The sequence below is a fragment of the Schistocerca nitens genome, chromosome 3 (genome assembly GCF_023898315.1).
Source record: "Schistocerca nitens isolate TAMUIC-IGC-003100 chromosome 3, iqSchNite1.1, whole genome shotgun sequence".
Lineage (NCBI taxonomy): Eukaryota > Metazoa > Arthropoda > Insecta > Orthoptera > Acrididae > Schistocerca > Schistocerca nitens.
The window spans coordinates 408017175-408041669 of NC_064616.1; the positions used below are offsets into that span (position 1 = coordinate 408017175).

The following is a 24495-nucleotide window of genomic DNA, read 5'->3' on the forward strand; positions in this document are numbered from 1 at the left end:
AAAAACATACTTAATTCTATGTGTGCGCGCGCACACACACACACACACACACACACACACACACACACACACACATATATATATATATATATATATATATATATATATGAGCTATTGATTTATATTATATTATAATTGCAAATCCCACATCATCGTAGGATGACCTCTGAATGAATAAATACATAAAACATAAATAAGCCGATCATCATCGAAGATTCACACTATCGATAGATCGTTCGGGTCGAATACGCTAGTTGTTCACATGTCTGGCGCGTAGACATGAATTTGAGAGCAGGGAACGAATGTTTACATATTGGAGAATTGTATTATTCAACAAGTGGCTAGAATTGTATCATGGAACGACGAATTTCACATAAAGAGAAACGTAAGTATATTAAACATGTCAGGATACAGTATTGTAAATTTGAGTATTCGCTAAATTTAAAGTATTTTATTGCAGTGTTTATGTTCCGTTTTGAATGTACTGGTTATTTTACGTATATGGTTTGAGGGACTGGTCAAGTGGGATATTGGCTGGTAATGTGTGTAGTGCTTTACTTACAGATGATGTATGCAATGTTATCCAAGAATTAGTTTTTAAACGTCTCATGCACTGTGTACTGTGAATTTAAACGGAGACTTTTTACAAGTTCTTCCTAGTCCCACTCTTTAGTTACTATTTACAAAATTGTAATCGGCGACTCGATTCTTAGCACTTTTCAGTAACTGAATTTCCAAGATTGCAAACAACGAACAGTATGGGCCCTTTTAGCCAAGGTAGGTATCTAGAAATTTTGTTGACGCAATTGTTTAATAGTTGATAGAAATTCATTTGAATACACTGAATGACGTATAAGTCTTATCAGATGTGATTTGCAGTACTGGTAATAGTTGAATCCTAACGAACAGTTCACCCATCTTGTGTGGAAATGTACCATGGTGTATGTGTCCCATACGTTGAGTTTGAATTTGAGTATACAGTGTAGAAAAAATCATATCTCTGAATAATGTTGATTTTTTTTTGTGTGTATTTGGTACCTGTAACGTTAACATTTCCTGTTATGTTGGTAGAAATTAATGCCAATCCCCTTCCTCCTCAGTTCCCTGAGAAAACTGTAATGTTCGACTATTACCGTTAATCTGTGTGAAAGACCTGATTCAACCTGACTCTGAAGTCACATTCAGGAGGACAACGGTTCAAACCTGCACCCATCCATTCTGACTTAGGTTTTCCATGGTTCCCCTAAATTGCTGCAGGCAAATGCCAGGATGGTCCCTTTGAAAGGGCATGGCCGACTTTCTCCCCCACCCTTCCTGAATCTGGAGACCAATGACCTAACTGTTTGGTCCCCTCCCCAGAATCGACCAACCAATTACCATGACTCGTTTATGCTATGTCACATACCTCCCTAAAAATGTAGTTGTCTGTAAAGGTGAAGGCTAGTACTGTTAGTCAAATGGATAATTATTAGAGATTATTAAAAGTGTGCCAGCAGAGTCATTGTTAACTTGAGTGCTTGATTTGCAGGCGCTTCACTTGAGGCAAATATTGCCACACTGTGCAGAAGATTTAGGTTTCATGAAGTGGAAGAATGTGTGCTGCCTATTTTTCGCAAAGTCACTTGGAGACAAGTTTTGTATTTGCTAAAGAGACACAGGAAAACTCTTAGTTTAGTGAATATTGCACAAGCACTGATTGCATCAGCAAAGGTAAGTTCACAGCAGAAATTAAATTGTGTATGAATTAAGTTAACTTTGCATTGCATTAAGTTTTGTTTTATTTCTTCTTTTGCATGCCCTAAAGGATGAGCCTTTTGCATTCCTGGAGGACATGTATTTCGAACTGTACCTCACACGTAAGTTGCACACTGGAAACAACCAATGTTGGAAGCTTGGTTGAGCATATTTAGCTTTCTCTTTCATATATGTTGCTGATTCACATTGCTATGTGGAAGCATTTTGCTATAGTCTAGAGATGTTGATCCTTTAAGGTGTTTGTAACTTTTTAATTTTGTATTGTTACATAGGTAAATACCAGTACCAGTGGTGTGCTATAGAAGTGGTGTTTGTTTATAAAAGTTGAATTGACACAATTCCCTTCATGGTTACTTTTATTCTATTCATGTGCATCTTCCCATTTTGCCATGAGGAATATACAGCACTCCCAGGACATTTGTTACATACAGTGCCCATGTATTATGGTGTAAAGTAAGGCTGTGGTAGAGGTTAAGTTAGTGCATCTTGTTTCTCACAGGCAGAAATGAACAGTCTGCTGTCTTCTGTCAAGGTTTGCGCACTGTCTGCATTCAAAATTCACCTAGGCCTATAGGGTTGATCGGGGTATGTGGGTGTAAATGAGTATTTTCATAATTCTTCCTCTAATCTTCCTACATAATCGAATTAAATATATATTCTACATTTCACGGATGTCTATAATGTGATTTAAGTTTGCCGGCCATAGTGGTAGTGCCATTTTGAAATAGATGTTTCTCTCAGTAATGCAATGAAGGTACGCAATTGTAGTTGGAGGTGCTCTTGAGAAACCAACTGTAATATAGTAATATAACTAAGAAATATATACATTACACGTGTTTTAGACATAATTTTCATAAAATTAGTGAAAAGTCACCAGTAGTATGTTAGCAAATTAAGACTTATGAATGTGGGGTAATTTGGGTATAATTGTAGGTTAGGGTGGACAGTGGTCCCACTCACTTTAGGAACTACTAATGAGAGAATTTTGGTCTGAAGCCACGGACAGAGGCACTAATAAGAGGCATGACTCTTGAAGGAAAAGGACATGTCTTAGAGGGGAAATTGACTGAGCACCTGGTTGTGATGAAGGAACAATTCACAAGGGATTGAAAACTGACTGAGATGTCGCATCTCGGGGATGTGTCAAACATGTACTAATGCCATAGGGAAAAGAAGAAATGGTCAAACACTACAGAGACCTAGATTCTAAGATTTACATTGTGATTTTGAAAATCTCTAGGCTTCCTTGTCTGAGTTTGTGGAAAGGAATTGAAAATTTCATGCGTTCGCTCCGGAAACAAAATTGTGTGGGATGGATTGAGGTTGAACAAAAGAGTTCATGAAAAGAAATTCCATCCCTGAAAGCAACCAGGATAACCATTATTTCTAGAACATAGGTGTCAATAATCAGCAGAAAGCTCTTTATTTTCAGACTTCAATTGAAGTCTTTAGCTAGTATGAGTTCCCAACAAACTGGATGTATAATACAGGTGAAATTGGTTTTCTAATAGTTCCAAAGAATACACATAAACATGTTGCTCCTGGAGGAGAGAGAGGTGTCAAAACATGTTTCAGCTGACCAAAATAAAGAATATGACTGTTGCATGCTGTAAGAGTTTCATAGATCTTCCATTATTTTTCTTATTTGCTCTGAAAAGATGGAATCCGATATTGATGAAAAATGCCCCAACTGGATGTGGGCTGATTAAGGGTACATGAACACATACATTTCCAGTGTATGTAGAGCTGTTCAGGAAGCAAGCAAATTGCAACACAGTTTTGCTGATATTAGATAACCATATCACACACATTTCCCTGCAATCAATCACCTGGGCCAAATGTAGCAATAGTAACATGTGCAGTTGGTCATCCCCTAGCAGTCAAAAAGTGCACAATTTTGACTGGAACTTATTCAGCCCTCTGAATAATTATTGTTATTCTGTCTTGTGTGATAACTGGGCAGTAACACATGCTAGTCAGGTACCAATTGTCATGTTGATGACCTGCTAAATCAATCATTTCAGAAGTCTGCAACTGTTCAGACCGACAGGCATCTTCCCACCTGAAGTGACAAACCAAGAAATAGTAGATGCAACTGATACAAATTATCTTATTGTACAAATATATTTGACATAGTGTAATAGGAAACTTTGTCAAATATCGCCTTTCGTCAAGTGTGTGTGTGTGTGTGTGTGTGTGTGTGTGTGTGTGTGTGTGTGTGTGTGTGTGTGTGTGTGTGTTGTTAACAAAGGCCTTTGTCCGAAAGCTTTAAGTGTGAAAATTTTTTTTGTTATGCCTATCGGTGATTCAGCATCTCCACTAAATGGTGAGTGGCAACTTTCCTCTCATAATATTGTTGCATTCCATCCTGGATTTTTCATTGCTTGACTTTTGTCAAATTTATATGATCCACTCTAGTGTGTAGCTCTAGATTTGATCAAAGACACAGATTTTCATCTATTTACTGCAAGGAGAAATGTAACTGATAAGAATGCTAGCACTGCTGCACCTGTAGGACATCTAATGTGTTCATAAATGTGACTGCTGCAAAGTTCACTTGTTGGTTTCAACAACTAAGTTGAGATGTATGAAGGTGGTGAAGTGCTTTATGATGTTAAACATCCCAAACATAAAAACTGACTGAGAAGAAATGAAAGATATAAACAGCATTAGTTGTGAAATACAGCAGGATGTACTTCGGAAGATACCACACACACACACACACACACACACACACACACACACACACACACACACACACAGTCATGTTTACATAATGTACAAATATTTTGCATGTTTCTGTTCACTGCAGATACAGAAAAGTGGACCCAGTACACAGGTTGTTTACCAGTTGCCAGTGTGCTGAGTCACACTTCCGAAATTTAGGGACCAACCAACTGCCAAATGTCAGCAATGCAGTATGTGGGAGTGAGAGAGGAACTACCACTTTTGATTTTGTGGTAGGTGCATTTGTTGAAAAAATGTGATTTACTTGCCAGGGCACTTTCACAGCACCATTAGAAAATGTTTTAAACTCATCTAATCATTGTCCCATGTATTGCACATCCAGAAACAGGTTGGCAAACCATAGTTTGCATTTCCTGTAGGTTGTTGGTGCTTTGTGACTCAAGGTATCTACAGTTTTCTTCTAGTGTAGACAGTTTCCTGATGAGTGTACACATTTTCTCTTCTTAGTTAACAAGTTGTGCTGTGTGTATGCAGCTAATGTTATTGAAGTAACGTTTTCTGAAGGTAGCTGTATAAAAGTAAGAAAAATACTGAAGGTGCTTTCCACTAGTTTTGTTCATTGTGACAACCTGTAATTAAACAGCTTTGCTTCCTACGTGACTCCCTACAAAGGCTCCCACTTCATAATGTTGTAGCTTAGAGCATCATCTTCCGGTGCAACCATTGGAGTTGTATTTGTGTCCCCTAACTTACTGCCTTCAAGAAAGTTCAAAATAGATCTGTCGAAAAGACATTCCCTTGGCTTAGTTTTGGCAAACCCTCCGGCATTGCCAACACACCCATTAGTTCCTATATCCATGTACAAGAACTTGTAGTTAGTATATACAAGTGCCAACAGAATTATGTTGTTCAAAGATTTGTATTTGGCAAAGTGAGGTATTCAAATGTGGACATTTGATGTGAATATGCTTTCGAGCCACTGCCCCTATTGTCTTACAAGTATTCAATTTTTCCTGAATCATTTTCAACTTGCTCCCACTCTTCTCTGCCTATGGATATATCTAAATAAATTTTTGTGTCTAATATAATATGTGATTAATGGTTTTTCTTACTATATTAATACTAGAAAATAGAGATTAGGATAACAAGGAGGAGGAGGGCGAAGGTGAAGTTGGCCGGAATGAGCCCCAGCCCCAAGAAAAGGCTTCCAGAAAGAAAAGGGGTAAATGTCCAGATGTTCATCTGGAGGCTACCAGAATGAAATGACAAGCAGCTGCGCTTAACCAGCTAGAGAAGATTTCGTAAAATGTCTCATTAACTTCAAGCTGAAAGACTCAGATATCCTGGTGAGTTTTGATGTTGTTTCATTATTCACCAGCATGCCTCTTTGAGAGTCAGTTGAGCTTATTGCACAGAAATTTGACGAGAAGATGACAGACCTTTTCAAGCATGTTCTGACCGCCACGAATTTTCTCTTTAATGGAGAATACTATCAACAAAAAGGAGGAGTCGCAATGGGGAGCCCACTCTTACCTGTGGTCGCGAATTTCTATATGGAGTACTTCAAGGAGGAAACTTTGGCGTCATCCAAATTGAAACCTTTTTGTTTTCTACATTATGTGGATGACACATTTGTTATCTGGCCCCATGGAAGGGACAAGCTCCTAGACTTCTTACACACCTGAACTCCATTCGTCCGAACATCAAATTCACCATGGAGACCGAAGCAAAAGGAAGATTACCATTCCAGGATGTCACGGTCAAAAGAAGAGCGGATGGCACCGTGGGCCACGGGGTATACAGGAAGAAAACACACACCGACCTGTACTTGCATGCAGATAGCTGCCACCTCCCTGCGCAGAGGAATGGGGTGCTAAAAACACTGGTGCACAGGGCGCACAACATCTGATGCAGAGTCTGTCCCAAGAGCTGGAACAGCTCAAAACTGTATTCCAGAAAAACAAGTACTCGGAATGGCATCAGATGCGCTCTCTGCCCCACCTCTACGGTACAGCATGTGGAGACAGAAGAAGGCACGGAGAAAGAGATAGCCACTGCCTATATACCGTATACTGGCACACTATTGGGGAAAATAGGACGAATATTGAGGAAACACTGAGTAGGAACTGTCTTTTGCCCACCAAATAAAACACGAGCATTATTGGGAGGTGTCAAAGACGATATCGGTTTGCGGAAGGCTGGCATATACCAGATTCCGTGTCAATGTGGGAAGACTTATATTGGACAGACAGTGCGCACCATTGAAGATCGTTGCCGAGAACATCAGAGGCACACCCGATCTGGGTACCCCAACAAGTCGGTGGTCGCAGAGCATCGTTTGCCCGAAAATCACAATGTGGACTACCAACATACCAGGGTCATGGCACAGACATCTAAATACTGGGACAGCGTCGTCAGAGAGGCTATCGAAATTCGTACCAGGGACGGAGGATATATGGGACAGGTCTTGCATATGGGTCTCTTACAGGAATGTGAACCATGAGGCAAGGGGTGGGGAGCAGGGGTTATGTGGGGATGGGAAAGGATATTGTGTAGTTTCAGTGGGTGGTGGAATACAGCTGTGGGAATGGCGAGAAGGAACACCACTTTTCCCAATGCCTAATGGGTTCCCAACCTTCCCAGGTGTTAGGGATGTGTAACCTGAGGTGTGAACAATCACCTAAGGCGTTTGTGGCCCCTCCTGAGGGAGATCCCCAATTGGAAGGAGTGCGCCATCTGAGGCACTGGCAATCTTGGGAGATTTTCTCACAATGAGCCAATAACCATCTTCACAGTCAACGTCTATGAAATGAAATGGAATGAGGCTAATAATTCAAAGACCCTCCCAGCTGCACCGCAGTTCCTTGTGGTTTCATGTACTGAAGACAGGCAGTTCTTCGCTACGATGACTCGGTTTATTATTCAGAAAGGCATTGATACAACTGCTAGCCCTGTGAAATCCTGCTGTGCATTTTCAAGCACAACTGCTTGCAGCTTCCCACCTCCACAGCTCTCCTGTTCTTGTAAAGGCCCACTGAATGCTGAATTTGTCCCATAGTGTTATTTACATTAGGCTGCTCAATAGTTTCACTGATGCAGAAATCCAAATGTACCTCTCTGATCAGAGTGTCAATACAGTCTGTCAGGTGATGAAAATAGTAGATGCATCCTCGGTGCCCACATGAACTCTTTTTCTCACTTTCAACGGATTGGTGCTTCCATCCTAAATCAAAGCAGGCTATGAAGTTACCAGTACGACTGTATATTCCGAACTCGATGTGCTGCTGCCAGTGTCATTGTTACAACTACACTCTAGAGTACTGTCGATACCCAGCCAAATGTGTAACCTGTGGTAGGGATGCTCACGAGGGCAGCTGTCCACCTTCTCCTCGCCACTGTATCAAATGCAATGGCAACCTTGCTGCCTTCTCTAGAGTTTGCCCTGTGTATCTCAATGAGCGGGCGGTCCAGGAAATCTGGGTAAAACAAAAAGTTCATTACCTGCTTGCATGCAAGTTATTGGCTAGTCAGAAACCCTGCGTTCTACCATCTGGCACTTACAGTACTGTTCTTGCTGCATCTCACTCCATGAAAGGCATGGTCACACAGACATGCAGCATCAGATTCAGTTTTCAGGTTGTGAAATTGCCCAGTATCAAGGTAGCATCACCGCTATGCAGCAAACCATCAAACTCTTACCTCAAGGGGTGAAGTCACCAGCTATACAACCGGCAGGCTGGAAAGGACAGAAGGAGTACTCTCGTGAAGACTTCCTACGTCCCTCGCCTGAGTCTTTCTCTATCAACCAGAAAGTTTCGAAGATGTCCAACAAAGGCAAATGGTCTTCTCCTCCTGCGACTCGAAGATCCTCTTTGACGGTGTCACCGTGTGATACTTTCAGCCGGCTGGCCTCTGTGTTGTCGGTGGGCACGACCAACCATTTCTCTGCTTTGGTCTCCGCAGATGGACAGCACGAGAAAGCCAGTGCTTCTGTGGACCTTATGGAGCAGGATCCTACTGCCTCTGTGTCTTGTAGCAGCGAGTCTTCTCAGGCTGGTGCACGGCAGCCACTGAGGTGACACACCCTTCATTTTTTACTCATTATGACTACGCTAATGGAACGTTCATGGCCTTTGATCCAACTAAGAGGATTTATGGCTGCTTTTAGAATTGCAATGTCCCCTTGTACTCTGCCTTCAAGAAACACAATTGCATCCTCACGACTGCTTTGAGCTTTCGCATTTCTTTCCGGTCCATTTTGACCTTCCCCCTGAGGTCGGCATTCCATCTCATGGGGAAGTCGTGCTGCTCGTACGAGATGACGTTCATAGTCCCTGACTCCCTGACTACCTGTCTTCAAGCTGTTGCAGTTCGCCTTTTCCTTCCTCACCTGACTTTCTCTCTTTGTACTCTTTATATCCCTCCGTCACCAGCGCAGACTTCCTCCATCTTACTGGGCAGCTACCTCACCCATTTCTGCTGCTCGGTGACTTTAACACGCACCATCCCCTTTGGGGTTCTCCCAGAACATGTCAGAGAAGTACCCTCTGGGCTGACCTCAATCATCTTAACCTCTTCTGCCTTAACACAGGAGCACCCACATTCCATTCCGACTCCTCGCACACCTTTTCCTGTTTGGACCTAATCTTCTGCACTGCCCAGCTTGCCCATCGTCTCGAGTGGTCCATTCTGACACCTACTAGAGTGACCATTTCCCGTGTACTATCCATTTGCTGACTTCTATCCCACCTGCGTGCACACCCAAATGACAGCTTACTAAGGCCGACTGGCAGCTTTACTCCTCCGTGGTGGCCTTTGATGAATGGGATTTCCCCAGTTGTGATGAGCAGGTAGGATATCTTACAAATGTTACCCTTACTGCTGCAGAATGTCCCATTCCTCGCACTTCTTTACCACGCCGTGTCCTGGTCCCTTGGTGAACTGAGGCATGCTGTGATGCAATTTGCGCACAGAGATGTGCTCATCATGTTTTCGGCCGCCATCCTACGATGGAAAACTGCATTCATTATAAACAGATGTGTGTGTTTGCGATAGCAAAACAGCTAGCTGGATTTTATTCACCAGTTCTTTTAACAGTTCCCCTCCCTCCTCTCTCGTGTGGGCCAACCTCCGACGGCTCTCTGGGACCAAGATACATTCCCCAATTTCCAGCCCAGTGGTAGCAGGTGATGTCATTGTGGACCCTGTTGCTATCTCCAACACCCTGGGTCTCCATGCTGCAGAAATTTTGAGCACTTCCCACTATCACCCTGGCTTCCTCCATCGGAAACAAGCAGAGGCGGCTCCGGCAATATCCTTCTGTTACCCCCTGCTGGTTCGGGGGTTAGAATAGGCCCGCAGTATTCCTGCCTGTCGTAAGAGGCGACTAAAAGGAGTCTCATCTGTTTCGGCCTTTAATGTGATGGTCCCCTAAGGGGTTTGACCACTACCTTTCCAAATTTTCCGTTAGTGCGTACCATTTGGGGAAGGACACCTTACGTGGTGCATCTTAAATCCATCTTGTCCTAAGATCTGGCACACCTGATATTTTCATGGAGTTGGACTTACATCGAGCTTCTGGCCACATCCGCTGCAGTGTGTTCTGGATAGCATACCTTCCCTCCATTGTGTACTTCCATCTTTGCCCTCGTGATGTACATGGATATTTCGACACCCAACATCCAGCACGGTAGCCAGTCCGTTGTGGTGGGGTCGTCATGTACCCTCTTGGTGGTAGCCCCCTGACTACACAGGGATCGCACTGCTGATGCCTGAGCTGCTACCTCCCCATGTATGCCGAGGAGTAGATGCCTAGCCCTTTGGGGCATCGGGACTCCCGGCAAAGGCCATCCTGCCAGGTGGTCTTTGCTGCGGCTGGGTGCCGCCCGTGGGGAGAGCCCCTGGTCGGAGTGGGTGGCATCAGGGCGGATGACCCGCAATGAAGCGTGGTACATCATCTCTCGCTGGTGGGCCTCCACCAGCAGTCTCTAAGCGATCGAGGTCTAACCTCAATGGAAAGAAATTTGATCAGAGATCATTTCCCTCCCTGGCCACTCCATGGGAGGAAAGTTTGTCCAAAGAAGGCAGTGGAGATTATTCACCCCAGTACCTCGTGTGTACGCGAGTAGATGGGGAATCATTTATGTCGACCAAGCCCCAGTTTTTTGTGGAGCATTTAGAGGACAAGTTCGGGGAGGTGGAGGGCTTGTCCAAAATGCGCTCTGGGTCAGTTCTCATCAAAACAGCATCCTCTGCCCAGTCACGAAGGTTGCTCACTTGCGACAGTTTGGGGGATGTTTCCGTCACCATCACTCCGCATAAGAGTTTAAACATGGTCCAGGGTATTATATTCCACAGCGATCTTCTTCTGCAGTCCGACGATGAACTACGCGCCAATCTAGAACGACGAGGTGTTCACTTCGTCTGGCGCATCCATCGGGGTCCGAGGGATAATCAGGTAGCCACCGGTGCCTTCATCTTGGCCTTCGAAGGTGATGTTTTACCCGAAAAGGTCAAGGTGATGGTTTACCACTGTGATGTGAAGCCATATATCCCTCCTCCGATGCGGTGTTTTAAATGCTGAAAGTTCGGGCACATGTCATCTCGCTGTACTTCCGGCATCACATGTTGAGATTATGGACGTCCTTCGCATCCCAATACTCCATGTGCTCCGTTTCCCATCTGTGTTAACTGCGGAGAACACCATTCTCCCTGCTCGCCGGACTGTAGGATATCTCCCTGCTCGCCGGACTGTAGGATAATCCAGAAGGAATGAAAGATAATGGAATATAAGACCCTGGACTGCCTGACCTACACCAAGGCTAAACGGAAGTATGAGCGGCTCCATCCTGTGGCAATGACGTCGAACTACGCCGCTGCTGCAACAACGGTTCTCCCATCGTCACTTATCGTTGGCTCTAAGATCTGTCAGAATCCACCGGCCCCCTTGGTTGTGGGGGGTACTTCACTCCCTGTTGCTCCTACTCCATCTTCTTCAGGAGCAACACCCCCCCAACCATTGGGGACATCAGTTCCCCCTTCCCAGCTGGGGAAGAGTAAGACTTCTACGGCTACTCTCACCAGGAAGGGGTCCCTTGGGGACCTACCTTCGTAAGTTCCGACCAGTGGAAAAGCGGACACCCGCAAGTGGCTGAAACAACCATGAGTCCCTGGTTGTAGGGCCTCACGGTCATCGTCCGTCCCTGAGACTGACCCAGTGAAGCCCTCCAAGCCTGAACCACCGAAGGCACAGCAAGAGAAACAGAAGAAGAAGAAAGTCCCCAAGGCTAACGACATTGCGGTGGCACCCATTCCACCGCTTCCTACAAGCTCTGCGTCTGAGGACGAGGTGGAGATTCTGGCGTCCGCTGAGGACTTTGATCTCGCCGGTCCCTCAGATGCCATGGAAAGCACTAGCACAGGTGCTCAATCAGAGGCAGCAGGTGACCCAGCGGCGTAATCTGCCTTCCCAGTCCCGTCACGCCTTTCTCAGACATGGAAAATACCATCCTCCAGTGGAACTGCAGTTGTTTCTTCCACCATCTAGCTGAGCTCCGCCAACTTATCAGCCTTCACCCTTTCTTCTGCATTGCACTTCAGGAAACTTGGTTTCCAGCAATGCGAACCCCCGCCCTCCGTGGCTATCGGGGTTATTATAAGAACCTGGCAGCTTATGAAAGGGTGTCTGGTGTCGTCTGCATATATGTCCTTAACTCTCTTCACAGCAAGTCTGTCCCTCTACATACAGCTTTAGAGGCTGTCACTGTTCGGGTGTGGACACCACAGGCTGTTACTGTCTGCTGTCTTTACCTTCCACCGGATGGTGATGTCGCGCAGCATGTCCTGGCTGCGCTAATAGTCAATTGCCGCCACCTTTCTTGTTACTGGGCGACTTCAACGCCCATAACCCTCTGTGGGGTGGGTCAGTGGCAACAGGTCGAGGTGCCACCGTTGAGCATTTATTGGCGCAGCTCGATCTCTCGATTTTAAATGATGGTGCCTCCACACGCTTCAGTGTGGTGCATGGCACATACTCCACCATTGACCTATGGATCTGTAGCCCTAGACTCTTACTGTCTGTCCAGTGGAGTGTGCATGACGACCTGTGTGATAGTGACCATTTTCCAATCTTTCTGTCACTGCCACGGCGTCACTGTTCAGGGCGCCCCAGCAGATGGGCTATGAATAAGGCTGACTGGGACTTGTTCTCCTCCATTGCCGCTATTGCACCTCTCTCTAGTGACGACATTGGTGCGGTGGTTCATTCAGTCACCACCAGCATCGTTACTGCCGCAGAATCTGCCATTCCCAGTTCTTCTGGGTCCCCTGGGCGGCGGACTGTGCCTTGGTGGTCGCCTGAGATCGCTGAGGCGATTAAAGATCGCCGGCGGGCGCTACAGCATCACAAGCGACATCCCTGCATTGAACACCTCATCACCTTCAAACGGCTGCGTGCTTGGGCCCGCCGCCTTATCCGCCAAAGCAAGCAGGAGTGCTGAGAGCGGTATGTGTCCACCATTGGCCTCCATGTCTCTCCATCCCAGGTCTGGGCCAAGATCCGACGCCTCTATGGCTATCGGACCCCTGTCAGCGTCCATGCGCTCTCACTGAATGGAGCAGTTTGTACAGACTCCGACGAAATTGCCAACAGCTTAGCAGAGCACTTTGCTCTTAGTTCTGCTTCTTCCAATTACCCACTGGCCTTCCGCTCCATTAAAGAGCAGATGGAACGTCAGAGCCTTTCTTTTCGCACCCACCATTCTGAATCCTACAATGCTCCATTGAGTGAGTGGGAATTTCACAGCGCCCTTGCCGCTTGTCCTGATACCGCTCCTGGGCCAAACCGCATTCACTGTCAGATGCTGAAACACCTTTCAGTGGACTGCAAGTGACGCCTCCTCGACCTTTACAACCGTCTCTGGGTCGAGGGTGAGTTTCCGTCGCAATGGCGGGAAAGTATTGTCATCCCCGTTTTGAAACCGGGCAAGAGCCCTTTGGAGGTGGACAGCTACTGCCCCATTAGCCTCACCAACGTTCTTTGCAAGCTTCTCGAACGGATGGTGAGCCGGCTCTTGAATTGGGAACTTGAGTCTCGGGGCCTTCTGGCTCCATCTCAGGGTGGGTTCCGTAAAGGCCGCTCCACCACCGACAATCTGGTGAGTCTGGAGTGGGCCATCCGTACTGCCTTTGCCCGCCGTGAGCACCTGGTCGCTGTCTTTTTCGACATGCGGAAGGCGTACGATACGACATGGAGTCATCACATACTTTCTATGCTTCATGGATGGGGTCTTCGGGGCCCTCTGCTGATCTTTATCCAAAATTTTCTGTCGTATCGTACCTTCCGCGTGCAAGTCGCGGCCTCTCATAGTTCCTCCCGAGTCCAGGAGAACGGGGTACCACAGGGATCTGTCCTCAGTGTCTGCCTGTTTTTAATTTCAATAAACGGCCTCGCTGCAGCGGTGGGAAATTCTGTCTCCGCTTCCCTGTATGCTGACGACTTCTGCCTTTACTACAGCTCTACTGGCATTGCAGCTGTTGAACGTCGGCTACAGGGCGCTGTCCACAAGGTGCAGTCTTGGGCTGTAGCGCATGGTATTCAGTTTTCGGCTGCCAAGACCCGCGTTATGCATTTCTGCTGGCGCCGAACGGTCCATCATGAGCCGCGGCTTTATCTTGCCGACGAACTCCTTGCTGTGGTGGAGACCCACAGGTCTTTGGGTGTCGTTTTTGATGCCCGGCTGACTTGGCTGCCTCATATTTGGCAGCGTAAACAGGCATGTTGGCGGCATCTAAATGCTCTGAGATGCTTGAGCCACACCCGCTGGGGCACCGACCGATCTACCCTGTTACGGCTCTACCAGACGTTAATCCAGTCTCGTCTGGATTATGGGAGCCTGGCTTATGGCTCAGCATCCCCATCTGCGTTGCGGGTGCTGGACCCAATCCTCCACAGCGGGATACGCCTTGCCACTGGTGCTTTCCGAATCAGCCCTGTGGACAGCATACTCGTGGAGGCAGGTGTCCCTCCACTGCGGTTACAGCACCAACGTTTGCTGGCCGCTTATGCTGCCCATGTTTTTAGCTTGCCCGGGCATCCAAACTATCGTCTCCTGTTCCTGCAATCGGTCGTCCATCTGCCAGAACGTCGGCCCCGGTCAGGCTGTACGATCGCAGTCCGCATCAAAGAGCTTCTCTCCGGGCTTAGGGTTTTCACTGTTCCACCTCCTTTCCGGGCCACTTTGCGTACACCCCCATGGTGTGTTCCTCGCCCTTGCCTTTGGCTCGACTTGGCACAGGGCCCGAAGGACTCAGTCCCTCCAGAGGCCTTCTGCCGCCGCTTTTATTCCATCCTGGCCACATATCAGGGCTGTGGAGTTGTATACACTGACGGTTCGATGGTTGCTGGTAGTGTCGGTTATGCGCTAACTCTAGGGGACCATTCCGAACAACGTTCCTTGCCGGATGGCTGCAGCGTTTACACTGCTGAGCTGGTCGCCATCTTTCGTGCCCTAGAGTATATCCGCTACTGCTCAGGTGAGTCCTTAGTTATCTGTAGCGATTCCCTGAGCGGTTTACGAGCTCTCGACCAGTGTTTTCCTCGTTCTCGTCTGGTGATGGCTAACCATGAGTCCCTGCATACTCTTGCCAGTTGCGGCCGCTCTGTGGTCTTTGTTTGGACCCCCTGTCATGTCGGTATCCCGGGCAATGAACGTGTTGACCGCCTGGCCAAACAGGCCACCAGTGAACCCACTCTAGAAATTGGCCTTCCGGAGACTGATTTGAGGGCAGTCTTACGCTGCAAAGTTATCTCGCTTTGGGATGCTGAATGGCGCGGTCTGACCACCCCTAACAAACTCTGTGCCGTCAAGGAGACAACGACTGTGTGGCACTCCTCCTTGCGAGTCTCTCGCAAGGAGTCTGTCGTCCTCTGCCGACTGCGTATTGGGCACACACGGATGACCCACGGCCACTTATTGTGCCGTGAGGACCCCCTCTCTGTTGCTGAGGCTCGGCAGTGACAGTGGTCCACATTTTGTTGGACTGTCCACTTTTATCTGTGCTCAGGCTGCCTGACACGCTCTCTGCCCTTTTAATAGATGACTCTGCCATGGTGGACTTAGTTTTGCGTTTTATTCGGGCAGGGGGTTTTTATCGTTTAATCTGAGTGTTTGTTATGTCCTTTTGTGTTGATTCTGGCCTTTGGTCTACGATTTTAGTCTGAGTTTTTGATGTGTTTCTCGGTGGTTGGCTTTTCCTTTTTTGTTTCTATGGTCGGCCAACCACCGTCACACTCTGTGTGATTTTAGTTCATCTTGTCTGGTCTTTGTCTAAGTTTCTCTTGTTCTGTGTCGTCTGTGCTCTCTTCTGTTAATCGTTTTTCTTCTCTGTGGGTGTTTTTAGTATTTGGAAAAAGGGACCGATGACCGTAGCAGTCTGGTCCCTTTAATCCCACAAACCAACCAACCAATCCTTCTGTTCTCAGAATCTTGAGTGCTACAATGCCACTTGTACAATGGGTGAGCTAGATCATGCTCTCAGTTTGTCCTGATCCCCCACCGAGGGTCAGCACTGTTAACATTCAGATGTTGCAGCACATTCTCTTGCAGGCAAGCACTTTCTGCTTAATACGCACAACCACATCTGAGCGGAGCACGTTTCCCAGATGCTGGCTTGAAACCAGTACTGTACCTATAACTGAGTCCGGTAAGGACAAACACCATTGTTCTCGCAACCATCCCATCTCTCTCATACGATGTGTTTGCAAGGTGATGGAATGTATGATTCATGCACGGCTGGTATTGTGGCTCGAGTCTCACAATTTACAAACCACTGCACAGTGTGGACTTAGTGTGCTGTTCTGCAGTTGACCTTCTTGTCACTTTGTCCACCCATGTCATGAATGGTTTTCTGTGGAAATCCCAGACTGTGGCTGTGTTTTTCAATTTGGAGAAGGCCTACTACACCTGCTGCAGGCCCCCTGCGGGCCCGGGGGTTAGAATAGGCTTGAGGTATTCCTGTCTGTCGTAAGAGGTGACTAAAACGAGTCTCACACCTTTCGGCCTTTATGTGATGGTCCCCTGTAGGGTTTGACCACAATTTTTCAAAATTTTTCCGAAGAGCGAGCCAATTGGGAAAGGGCGCCTTACATGGTTCATTGTATCCATCATGCATTGAGATCTTTAGCCCACTTTCTTGTCATGGCAGTGCAGTCCCGTTCATGGCAGTGCAGTCCCGTTCATCCTCCATCTCTTGAGCGAGGACACCTTCCTGGTTGCATTTTCCTCCACCCACTATGCAGTGTCGTTTTCTGCACCGATGAAGACCATGGAAATCTTTGCACCTCATATCTAGCATGGTAGCCAGTCCATTGTGGTAGGGCTGCCATGTACCCTGTTGTTTGTAGCCCCCTGACAACGCAGGGATCACTCTGCTGATGCCTGCGCCGTTAACTCCCCACATATGCCATGGAGTAGATGCCCATCTCCGTGGGGCATCGGGACTCGCGGCAATGGCCATCCTGCCCGGTGGCACTTGTTGAGGCTGGGTGGTGCCCGTGGGGAGGGCCCGTGGTCAGAGTGGGTGGCATCAGGGTGGATGACGCACAATGAAGTGTACCATGTCTTCACTTGCTGGTGATTAAACACCAGCAGTCTCTAAGCATTTCAAGTCTCAGTACAATGCAAGAAAGTATGACCCTAAACGATTCCCCTCCCTGGCCACACCATGGGGAGAATGCCAGGCTAAGGATGGCAGCGAACCTTATTCACTCCGGCACCTTGTATGTACGAGAACTGATGGGGACTCCTTTGTTTCGATGAAGCCACAGTTTTTTGTAGAGCATTTAGAGGACAAGTTTGGGGAGGTGGAGGGCTTGCCCAAAATGCGATCTGGGTCAGTCTTGATAAAAACAGCACCCTCTGCACAGTCACAGGCATTACTCACTTGTAGCAAGTTGGGGATGTTTCAGTTACCATCACACCACATTAGAGCTTAACTATGGTCCTGGGTATTATCTTCAACAGGGACCTTTTGCAGTCTGACGATGAGCTGCATGCCAGTTTAGAGCGGTGATGTGTTCATTTCGTGCGGCGCGTCCATCTACGTCCAAGGGATAATCAGGTTGCCACCGGTGCCTTCATCTTGGCCTTCAAGGATGGCACCTTACCCGAGAAGGTCAAGCTGATGGTCTACCACTGTGATGTCAAGCCATATATCCCTCCCCCGATGTGATGCTCTAAGTGCTGGAAGTTCGGCCATATGTCTTCCTTCAGTATTTCGTTTCACATGTTGAGATTGTGGACGTCCATCACATCCCAATAATCCATGTGCCCTGCTTCTGATCTGTGTCAACTGCAGAGAGCATCATTCGCCTTGCTCACCAGACTGCAGGATTTTACAGAAAGAGAGGAAAATCGTGGAATACAAGACCCTGGACCAACTGACCTACACTGAGGCTAAGAGAAAATGAGCGCCTACATCCTTCCTTAGGCTATTACCACTTCATATGGCGCCACTACGAGGATAGTTGTAGCACCATCAGTTACGCGTATTCCAGTCAGCTCTCAGAGCCAGACGGCTACACCTGCCCCCTTGATGGTGGGGGCACACTTCTCCCCTGTTGCTTCTGCACTATCTCGGGAGCACTGCCGCCCCCCCCCCCCCCCCCCCCAACAATCAGGGACACCAGTCCCCACTTCTCAGCTGGGGAAGCGTAAGTCTACTTCGTCTCCTCTCGCCAGGAAGGGGTCCCTTGGGTCACTCCCTTCCCAGGTATCTGCTAATGGGAAAGATGACGCCCGCCAGTCACTGAAGTCCCCAGAAGCAGCTGGTTGTAGGGCTTCACGATCATCTTCAGTCCCGGAGAGTGAATCAGTGAAGCCCTCCCAGCCAGAGAAATCCAAGGAGCAGTGAGAAAATTCTGAAAAGAAGACCCCTAAGACCAAGGAAATTGCTGTGGCACCCACACCACCGCTACCTACAAGCTCTGTGTCTATGGATAAGGTGGAGATTGTGGCATCTGCTGAGGATCTAGTTCTCACCAGACCCTCAGACACAATGGATATCGACTGCTCAGTCAATAAGTTGGTGGCAGCAGGTGACCCTGAGGCATAAGCTGCTTAATTGAATGTTCCATGCCTTCCCAGTCTCACGATGACATCATTCTCCAGTGGAATTGCGTTGGTTTTTTCCACCGCCTGGCTGAGCTGCGGCAGCTGGTAAGCTTTACACCTGCTTTCTGCATTGCTCTCCAGGAAACCTGGTTCTTGGCAATGCTGATCCCTGCCCTCGTCTATAAGGGATACTACAGGAACCGTTGCGACTATAATCGAGTGTCAGATGGAGTTTGCGTCTATGTCCTAAACTCAGTCTGTAGTGAAACTGTGCTCCTTCAAACCCCTCTTGAAGCTGTGGCTGTCAGACTAAGGATGACGCAGGAAATAACTGTCTGCATTGTATATCTTCCTCCAGATGGTGCAGTACCCCTAAATGTATAAGCTGCACTGATTGATGAACTCCCTAAACCTTTTCTACTTTTGGGAGATGTTAATGCCCATAACACCTTGTGGGGTGGCACTGTGCTTACTGGCCGAGGCAGAGATGTCGAAACTTTACTGTCTCAGTTCGACCTCTGCCTCTTAAATATTGGGGCCGCCACACATTTTAGTGTGGCTCGTGGTAGTTACTTGGTCATTGATTTATTCATTTGCAGCCCAGGACTTCTCCCATCTATGCATTGGAGAACACATGATGACCTGTGTGGTAGTGACCTCTTCCCCATCTTCCTGTCACTGCCCCAGCATCAAGCCCATGGACACTTGTCCATATGGGATTTAAACAAGGCAGGCTAGGAAACTTTCACCTCTGCAGTTACCGTTGACTCGCCCGCACACGGTAACATCGATGTGATGGTTGAGCAGATGACTACAACCATTGTTACTGCGGTGGAAAACACGATCCCTCGCTCTTTATGGTGCCCCTAGCGAGCTCTACAGCAGCATAAGTGACACCCTTACCTGGAGCTCCTCATAGCCTTTAAGCGGGTCCATGCCCGCATTCGCCAGCTTATCAAAAAACGGAAAGAGGAGTGTTGGGAGAGATACGTCTCGGCCATTGGGTGCCCTACGTCACCTTTCCAAGTGTGGACGAAGATTAGACGCCTTTTTGGATACCAGACCCCAACAGGTGTCCCTGGCATTAACATCAGTGGCGTGTTATCTACCGAGGCAAATGCGATTGCTAAGCACTACGCTCGAGCCTCTGCGTCGGAGAACCACCCCCCCCCCCCCCCCCAGCCTTTCGCACCCTCAAACTGTGGATGGAAAGGAAAGTCCTCTCATTCGCTACACGCCACAGTGAACCCTATAACGCCTCATTTACAGAGTGGGAGCCACTCAGTGCCCTTGCACATTGCCCCAACACAGCTCCTGGGCCGGATCGGATCCACAATCAGATGATTAAACATCTCTCATCTGACTACATCTTCAACCAGATCTGGTGTGACGGCGTCTTTCCATCGCAATGGCGGGAGAGCACCATCATCCCATTGCTTAATCCCCTGCTTGAATTGGATAGCTATCGGCCCATCAGCCTCACCAACGTTCTTTGTAAGCTGTTGGAACATGTGGTGTGTCGGCGGTTAGGTTGGGTCCTGGAGTCACATGGCCTACTACTTCCACGTCAGGGTGGCTTCCACCAGGGTCGCACTACCACTGATAATCTTGTGTCCCTAGAGTCTGCCATCCGAACAGCCTTTTCCAGATGCCAACACCTGGTTGCAGTCTTTTTTGATTTACAAAAAGTGTATGACACGACCTGGCGACATCATATCCTTGCCACATTATACGAGTGTGGTCTCCAAGGCCTGCTCCCCATTTTTACCCACAATTTCCTGTAACTTCGTACTTGCCGTGTCCAAGTTGGTGCCTCCCATAGTGCCCCTCATATCCTGGAAAATGGGGTCCTGCAGGGCTCCGTATTGAGTGTATCTGTAATTTTAGGGGCCATTAATGGTCTAGCAGCAGCTCAGGGAGCCATCCACAAGGCACAGTCATGGGGTCTAGCCCATGGTTTCCAGTTTTGGGCCACAAAGTCATGTGTTATGCAGTTCTGTTGGCATTGTACCGTTCATCTGGAACTAGAACTTTAACTTGATGATGATCCACTCATCGTAGTGGAGACATATTGATTCTTAGGACTGGTTTTCGACACCCGATTGACTTGGCTTCCTCACCTTCGTCAACTTAAGTGGAAGTGCTGGCAGCACCTCAATACCCTTTGCTGCCTGAGAAACGCCAACTGGGGTGCAGATCGCTCTACGCTGCTGCAACTCTACAAAGCCCTTCTTCAATCCCGCCTTGACTATGGGAGTCCGGTTTATGGTTCAGTGACACCCTCAGTGTTGAGTTTATCGACCCAGTGCAACTCTGTGGCATTTGCCTAGTGACAGGAGCTTTTAGGACGAGTCTGGTGACCAGCGTCTTGGTGGAGGTCAGAGTCCCTCTATTGCAGGTTAGGTGTGCGCAGTTCCTCTCCAGTTACCTTGCACACATTTGTAGCTCTCCTGCGCATCTGAATTACCAGTTACCTTGCACACATTTGTAGTTCTCCTGCGCATCTGAATTACCATCTCCTTTTCCTGCCCACAGCAGTTCATCTCCCTCATCGGCAGTCAAGGTCAGGGCTAGAAATTGCAGTTCGTCTGCGATCCATTCTCTCCGAACTGGAGTCCTTGCCTTTACCACCTATACTTGAGGTTCATTCACAAACACCTCCATGATGTACACCTAGGCTGCGGCTTCATCTGGACCTTTCACATGGCCCCAAGGACTTGGTTAACCCTGCGACTCTCCGCTGTCACTTCCTCTCAATCCTCAACATATACTGTGGCCGTGAAGTGGTTTACACTGACGGCTCGATGGCTGATGGTCATGTTGGCTTTGCCTATGTTTATTGAGGACATGTAGAACAGCACTCCTTATGAGATGGTTTAGTGTTTTCACTGCAGAGCTGGTGGCGATATCTTGTATTCTTGAGCACATCCGCTCAAGCCCAGGCTAGTCATATCTCCTGTGTACTGACTCCTTGAGCAGCCTACAAGCTATCGACCAGTGCTACCCTCGGCATCCTTTGGTAGTGACCATCCAGGAGTCCAACTATGCCCTGGAACGGTCCAGTAATTCAGTGGTGTTTGTCTGGACCCAGGTCATGTCGAAATCCCAGGCAACGAACTTGCCGCCAGGCTGGCGAAACAGGCTACGCGGAAACCGCTTATGGAGATCGGTTTCTCTGAAACTGGCCTGCGTTCAGTATTACGCCGTAAGGTTTCGTGGCTTTCGGAGACGGAATGGCGTAACCTCAATATGCACAACAAACTGCGTGCCATTAAGGAAACTACGAATGTGTGGAAGACCTCCAAGTGCGCCTCTTGCAGGGACTCTGTGGTTCTGTCGGCTACGCATTGGCCATACATGGCTGACACATGGTTACCTTCTCCATCACGGGGACCCACCTCAGTGTTGCTGTGACTCACGAATGACGGTTGTCCATCTGTTGCTGGACTGCCCACCTTTAGCCGCTCTACGGCAGACTTTTAACTTTCCCAGCACCCTACCTTCGGTGGTGGGCGACAATGCCTCATCAGCAGCTACAGTTTTACAGGTGAGTTTTATCATTTGCTCTTAAGTTTTAGCACAAGTCCTTTGTCACTGTGTATTCTCCACCCTAGTGCTTTCAGGGTGGAGGTTTTAATGTGTTGCAGAGTGGCTGGCTTTTCGTTTTTATTCTCATGGTCAGCCAGCCATGGTAACCTGCTTTCTTGTTTTAACCTCTTCTACCTGTTTCTTGAGTCTTTGTGGTTTTCTTGTGCCCTTTTGTCCATTTAAGTGTTTGTTGCCCTTCAGTTGTTGTTGTTGTGGTTTCTCCTTTCATTCTGTTTTGTGTTGTAAGTCTCATTCTCTTATTCTCACCCTTGTAGCATTGTTTCCTTCAGAACAAGGGACTGATGACCTCGTAATTTGGTCCCTTCCTCTCTCTTTTAAACCAACCAACCAACCTGCTGCAGAACTGGTATCCTCTGTACTCTACACATGGGGGCTTTCGTGGCTGCCTGCCTCTTTTCTTGAGGAGACCCAGTTTTCAAGGTCTGTGTGGGTTCTGCCTTTTTGGGCACCTTTATCCAGGAAAAAGTCCTACCCGTGGTCTAGGGGTAGCGTCTTTGATTCATAATCAAAACGTCTTCGGTCCCGGGTTCGAACCCCGCCACTGCCTAAATTTTGATAAATAATCAGCATTGGCGGCCGAAGACTGCCGGCATAAGAAGTCAGCGTCATTCTGCCAACGGCCTTGTCAAAGAGGGCGGAGGAGCGGATAGAGGTTCAGGGCACTCTCTTGTCCTAGGGGTGGGAAATTTCCCCAAAGGCGGAAGAATCAGCAATGATCGACGACATGAGGATGCAGAAGGCAATGGAAACCACTGCATTAAAGACACGTAACGTGTATCCACAGGACATGTGGCCTGTAATTGAAGAAGTGTCATGATGAACTCTCCATTGGCAAAAGATTCCGGAATAGTCCCCCATTCGGATCTCTGGGAGGGGACTGCCAAGGGGGAGGTTACCATGAGAAAAAGATTGAATAATCAATGAAAGGATAACGTTCTAAGAGTCGGGGTGTGGAATGTCAGAAGCTTGAACGTGGCAGGGAAACTAGAAAATCTGAAAAGAGAAATGCAAAGGCTCAATCTAGATATAGTAGGGGTCAGTGAAGTGAAGTGGAAAGAAAACAAGGATTTCTGGTCAGATGAGTATCGGGTAATATCAACAGCAGCAGAAAATGGTATAACAGGTGTAGGATTCGTTATGAATAGGAAGGGAGGGCAGAGGGTGTGTTACTGTGAACAGGTCAGTGACCGGGTTGTTCTAATCAGAATCGACAGCAGACCAACACCGACAACGATAGTTCAGGTATACATGCCGACGTCGCAAGCTGAAGATGAACAGATAGAGAAAGTGTATGAGGATATTGAAAGGATAATGCAGTATGTAAAGGGGGACGAAAATCTAATAGTCATGGGCGACTGGAATGCAGTTGTAGGGGAAGGAGTAGAAGAAAAGGTTACAGGAGAATATGGGCTTGGGACAAAGAATGAAAGAGGAGAAAGACTAATTGAGTTCTGTAACAAGTTTCAGCTAGTAATAGCGAATACCCTGTTCAAGAATCACAAGAGGAGGAGGTATACTTGGAAAAGGCCGGGAGATACGGGAAGATTTCAATTTGATTACATCATGGTCAGACAGAGATTCCGAAATCAGATACTGGATTGTAAGGCGTACCCAGGAGCAGATATAGACTCAGATCACAATATAGTAGTGATGAAGAGTAGGCTGAAGTTCAAGACATTAGTCAGGAAGAATCAATACGCAAAGAAGTGGGATACGGAAGTACTAAGGAATGACGAGATACGTTTGAAGTTCTCTAACACTATAGATACAGCAATAAGGAATAGCGCAGTAGGCAGTACAGTTGAAGAGGAATGGACATCTCTAAAAAGGGCCATCACAGAAGTTGGGAAGGAAAACATAGGTACAAAGAAGGTAGCTGCGAAGAAACCATGGGTAACAGAAGAAATACTTCAGTTGATTGATGAAAGGAGGAAGTACAAACATGTTCCGGGAAAATCAGGAATACAGAAATACAAGTCGCTGAGGAATGAAATAAATAGGGAGTACAGGGAAGCTAAGACGAAATGGCTGCAGGAAAAATGTGAAGACATCGAAAAAGATATGATTGTCGGAAGGACAGACTCAGCATACAGGAAAGTCAAAACAACCTTTGGTGACATTAAAAGCAACGGTAGTAACATTAAGAGTGCAACGGGAATTCCACTGTTAAATGCAGAGGAGAGAGCAGATAGGTGGAAAGAATACATTGAAAGCCTCTATGAGGGTGAAGATTTGTCTGATGTGATAGAAGAAGAAACAGGAGTCGATTTAGAAGAGATAGGGGACCCAGTATTAGAATCGGAATTTAAAAGAGCTTTGGAGGACTTACGGT

At 47.4% G+C, this 24495-nt stretch overlaps 1 protein-coding gene across 2 annotated transcripts in view; it reads left to right on the top strand.

The window, feature by feature from the left end:
- The first annotated feature begins 259 nt into the window (after nucleotides 1-259).
- Nucleotides 260-24495, top strand: part of LOC126248350 (uncharacterized) — a 247259-nt gene continuing 223023 nt past the window's right edge. Inside the window, exons 1-3 of one of the 2 annotated variants that reach the window (XM_049949260.1) lie at nucleotides 260-385; nucleotides 1529-1710; nucleotides 1805-1856. In XM_049949260.1, the coding sequence (XP_049805217.1) occupies nucleotides 355-385; nucleotides 1529-1710; nucleotides 1805-1856 (265 nt within the window). In that variant the 5' untranslated portion in view covers nucleotides 260-354. Of the gene's footprint in view, nucleotides 386-649; nucleotides 778-1528; nucleotides 1711-1804; nucleotides 1857-24495 lie in introns of those variants that run through there. The other variant, XM_049949261.1, reaches the window with a different exon arrangement.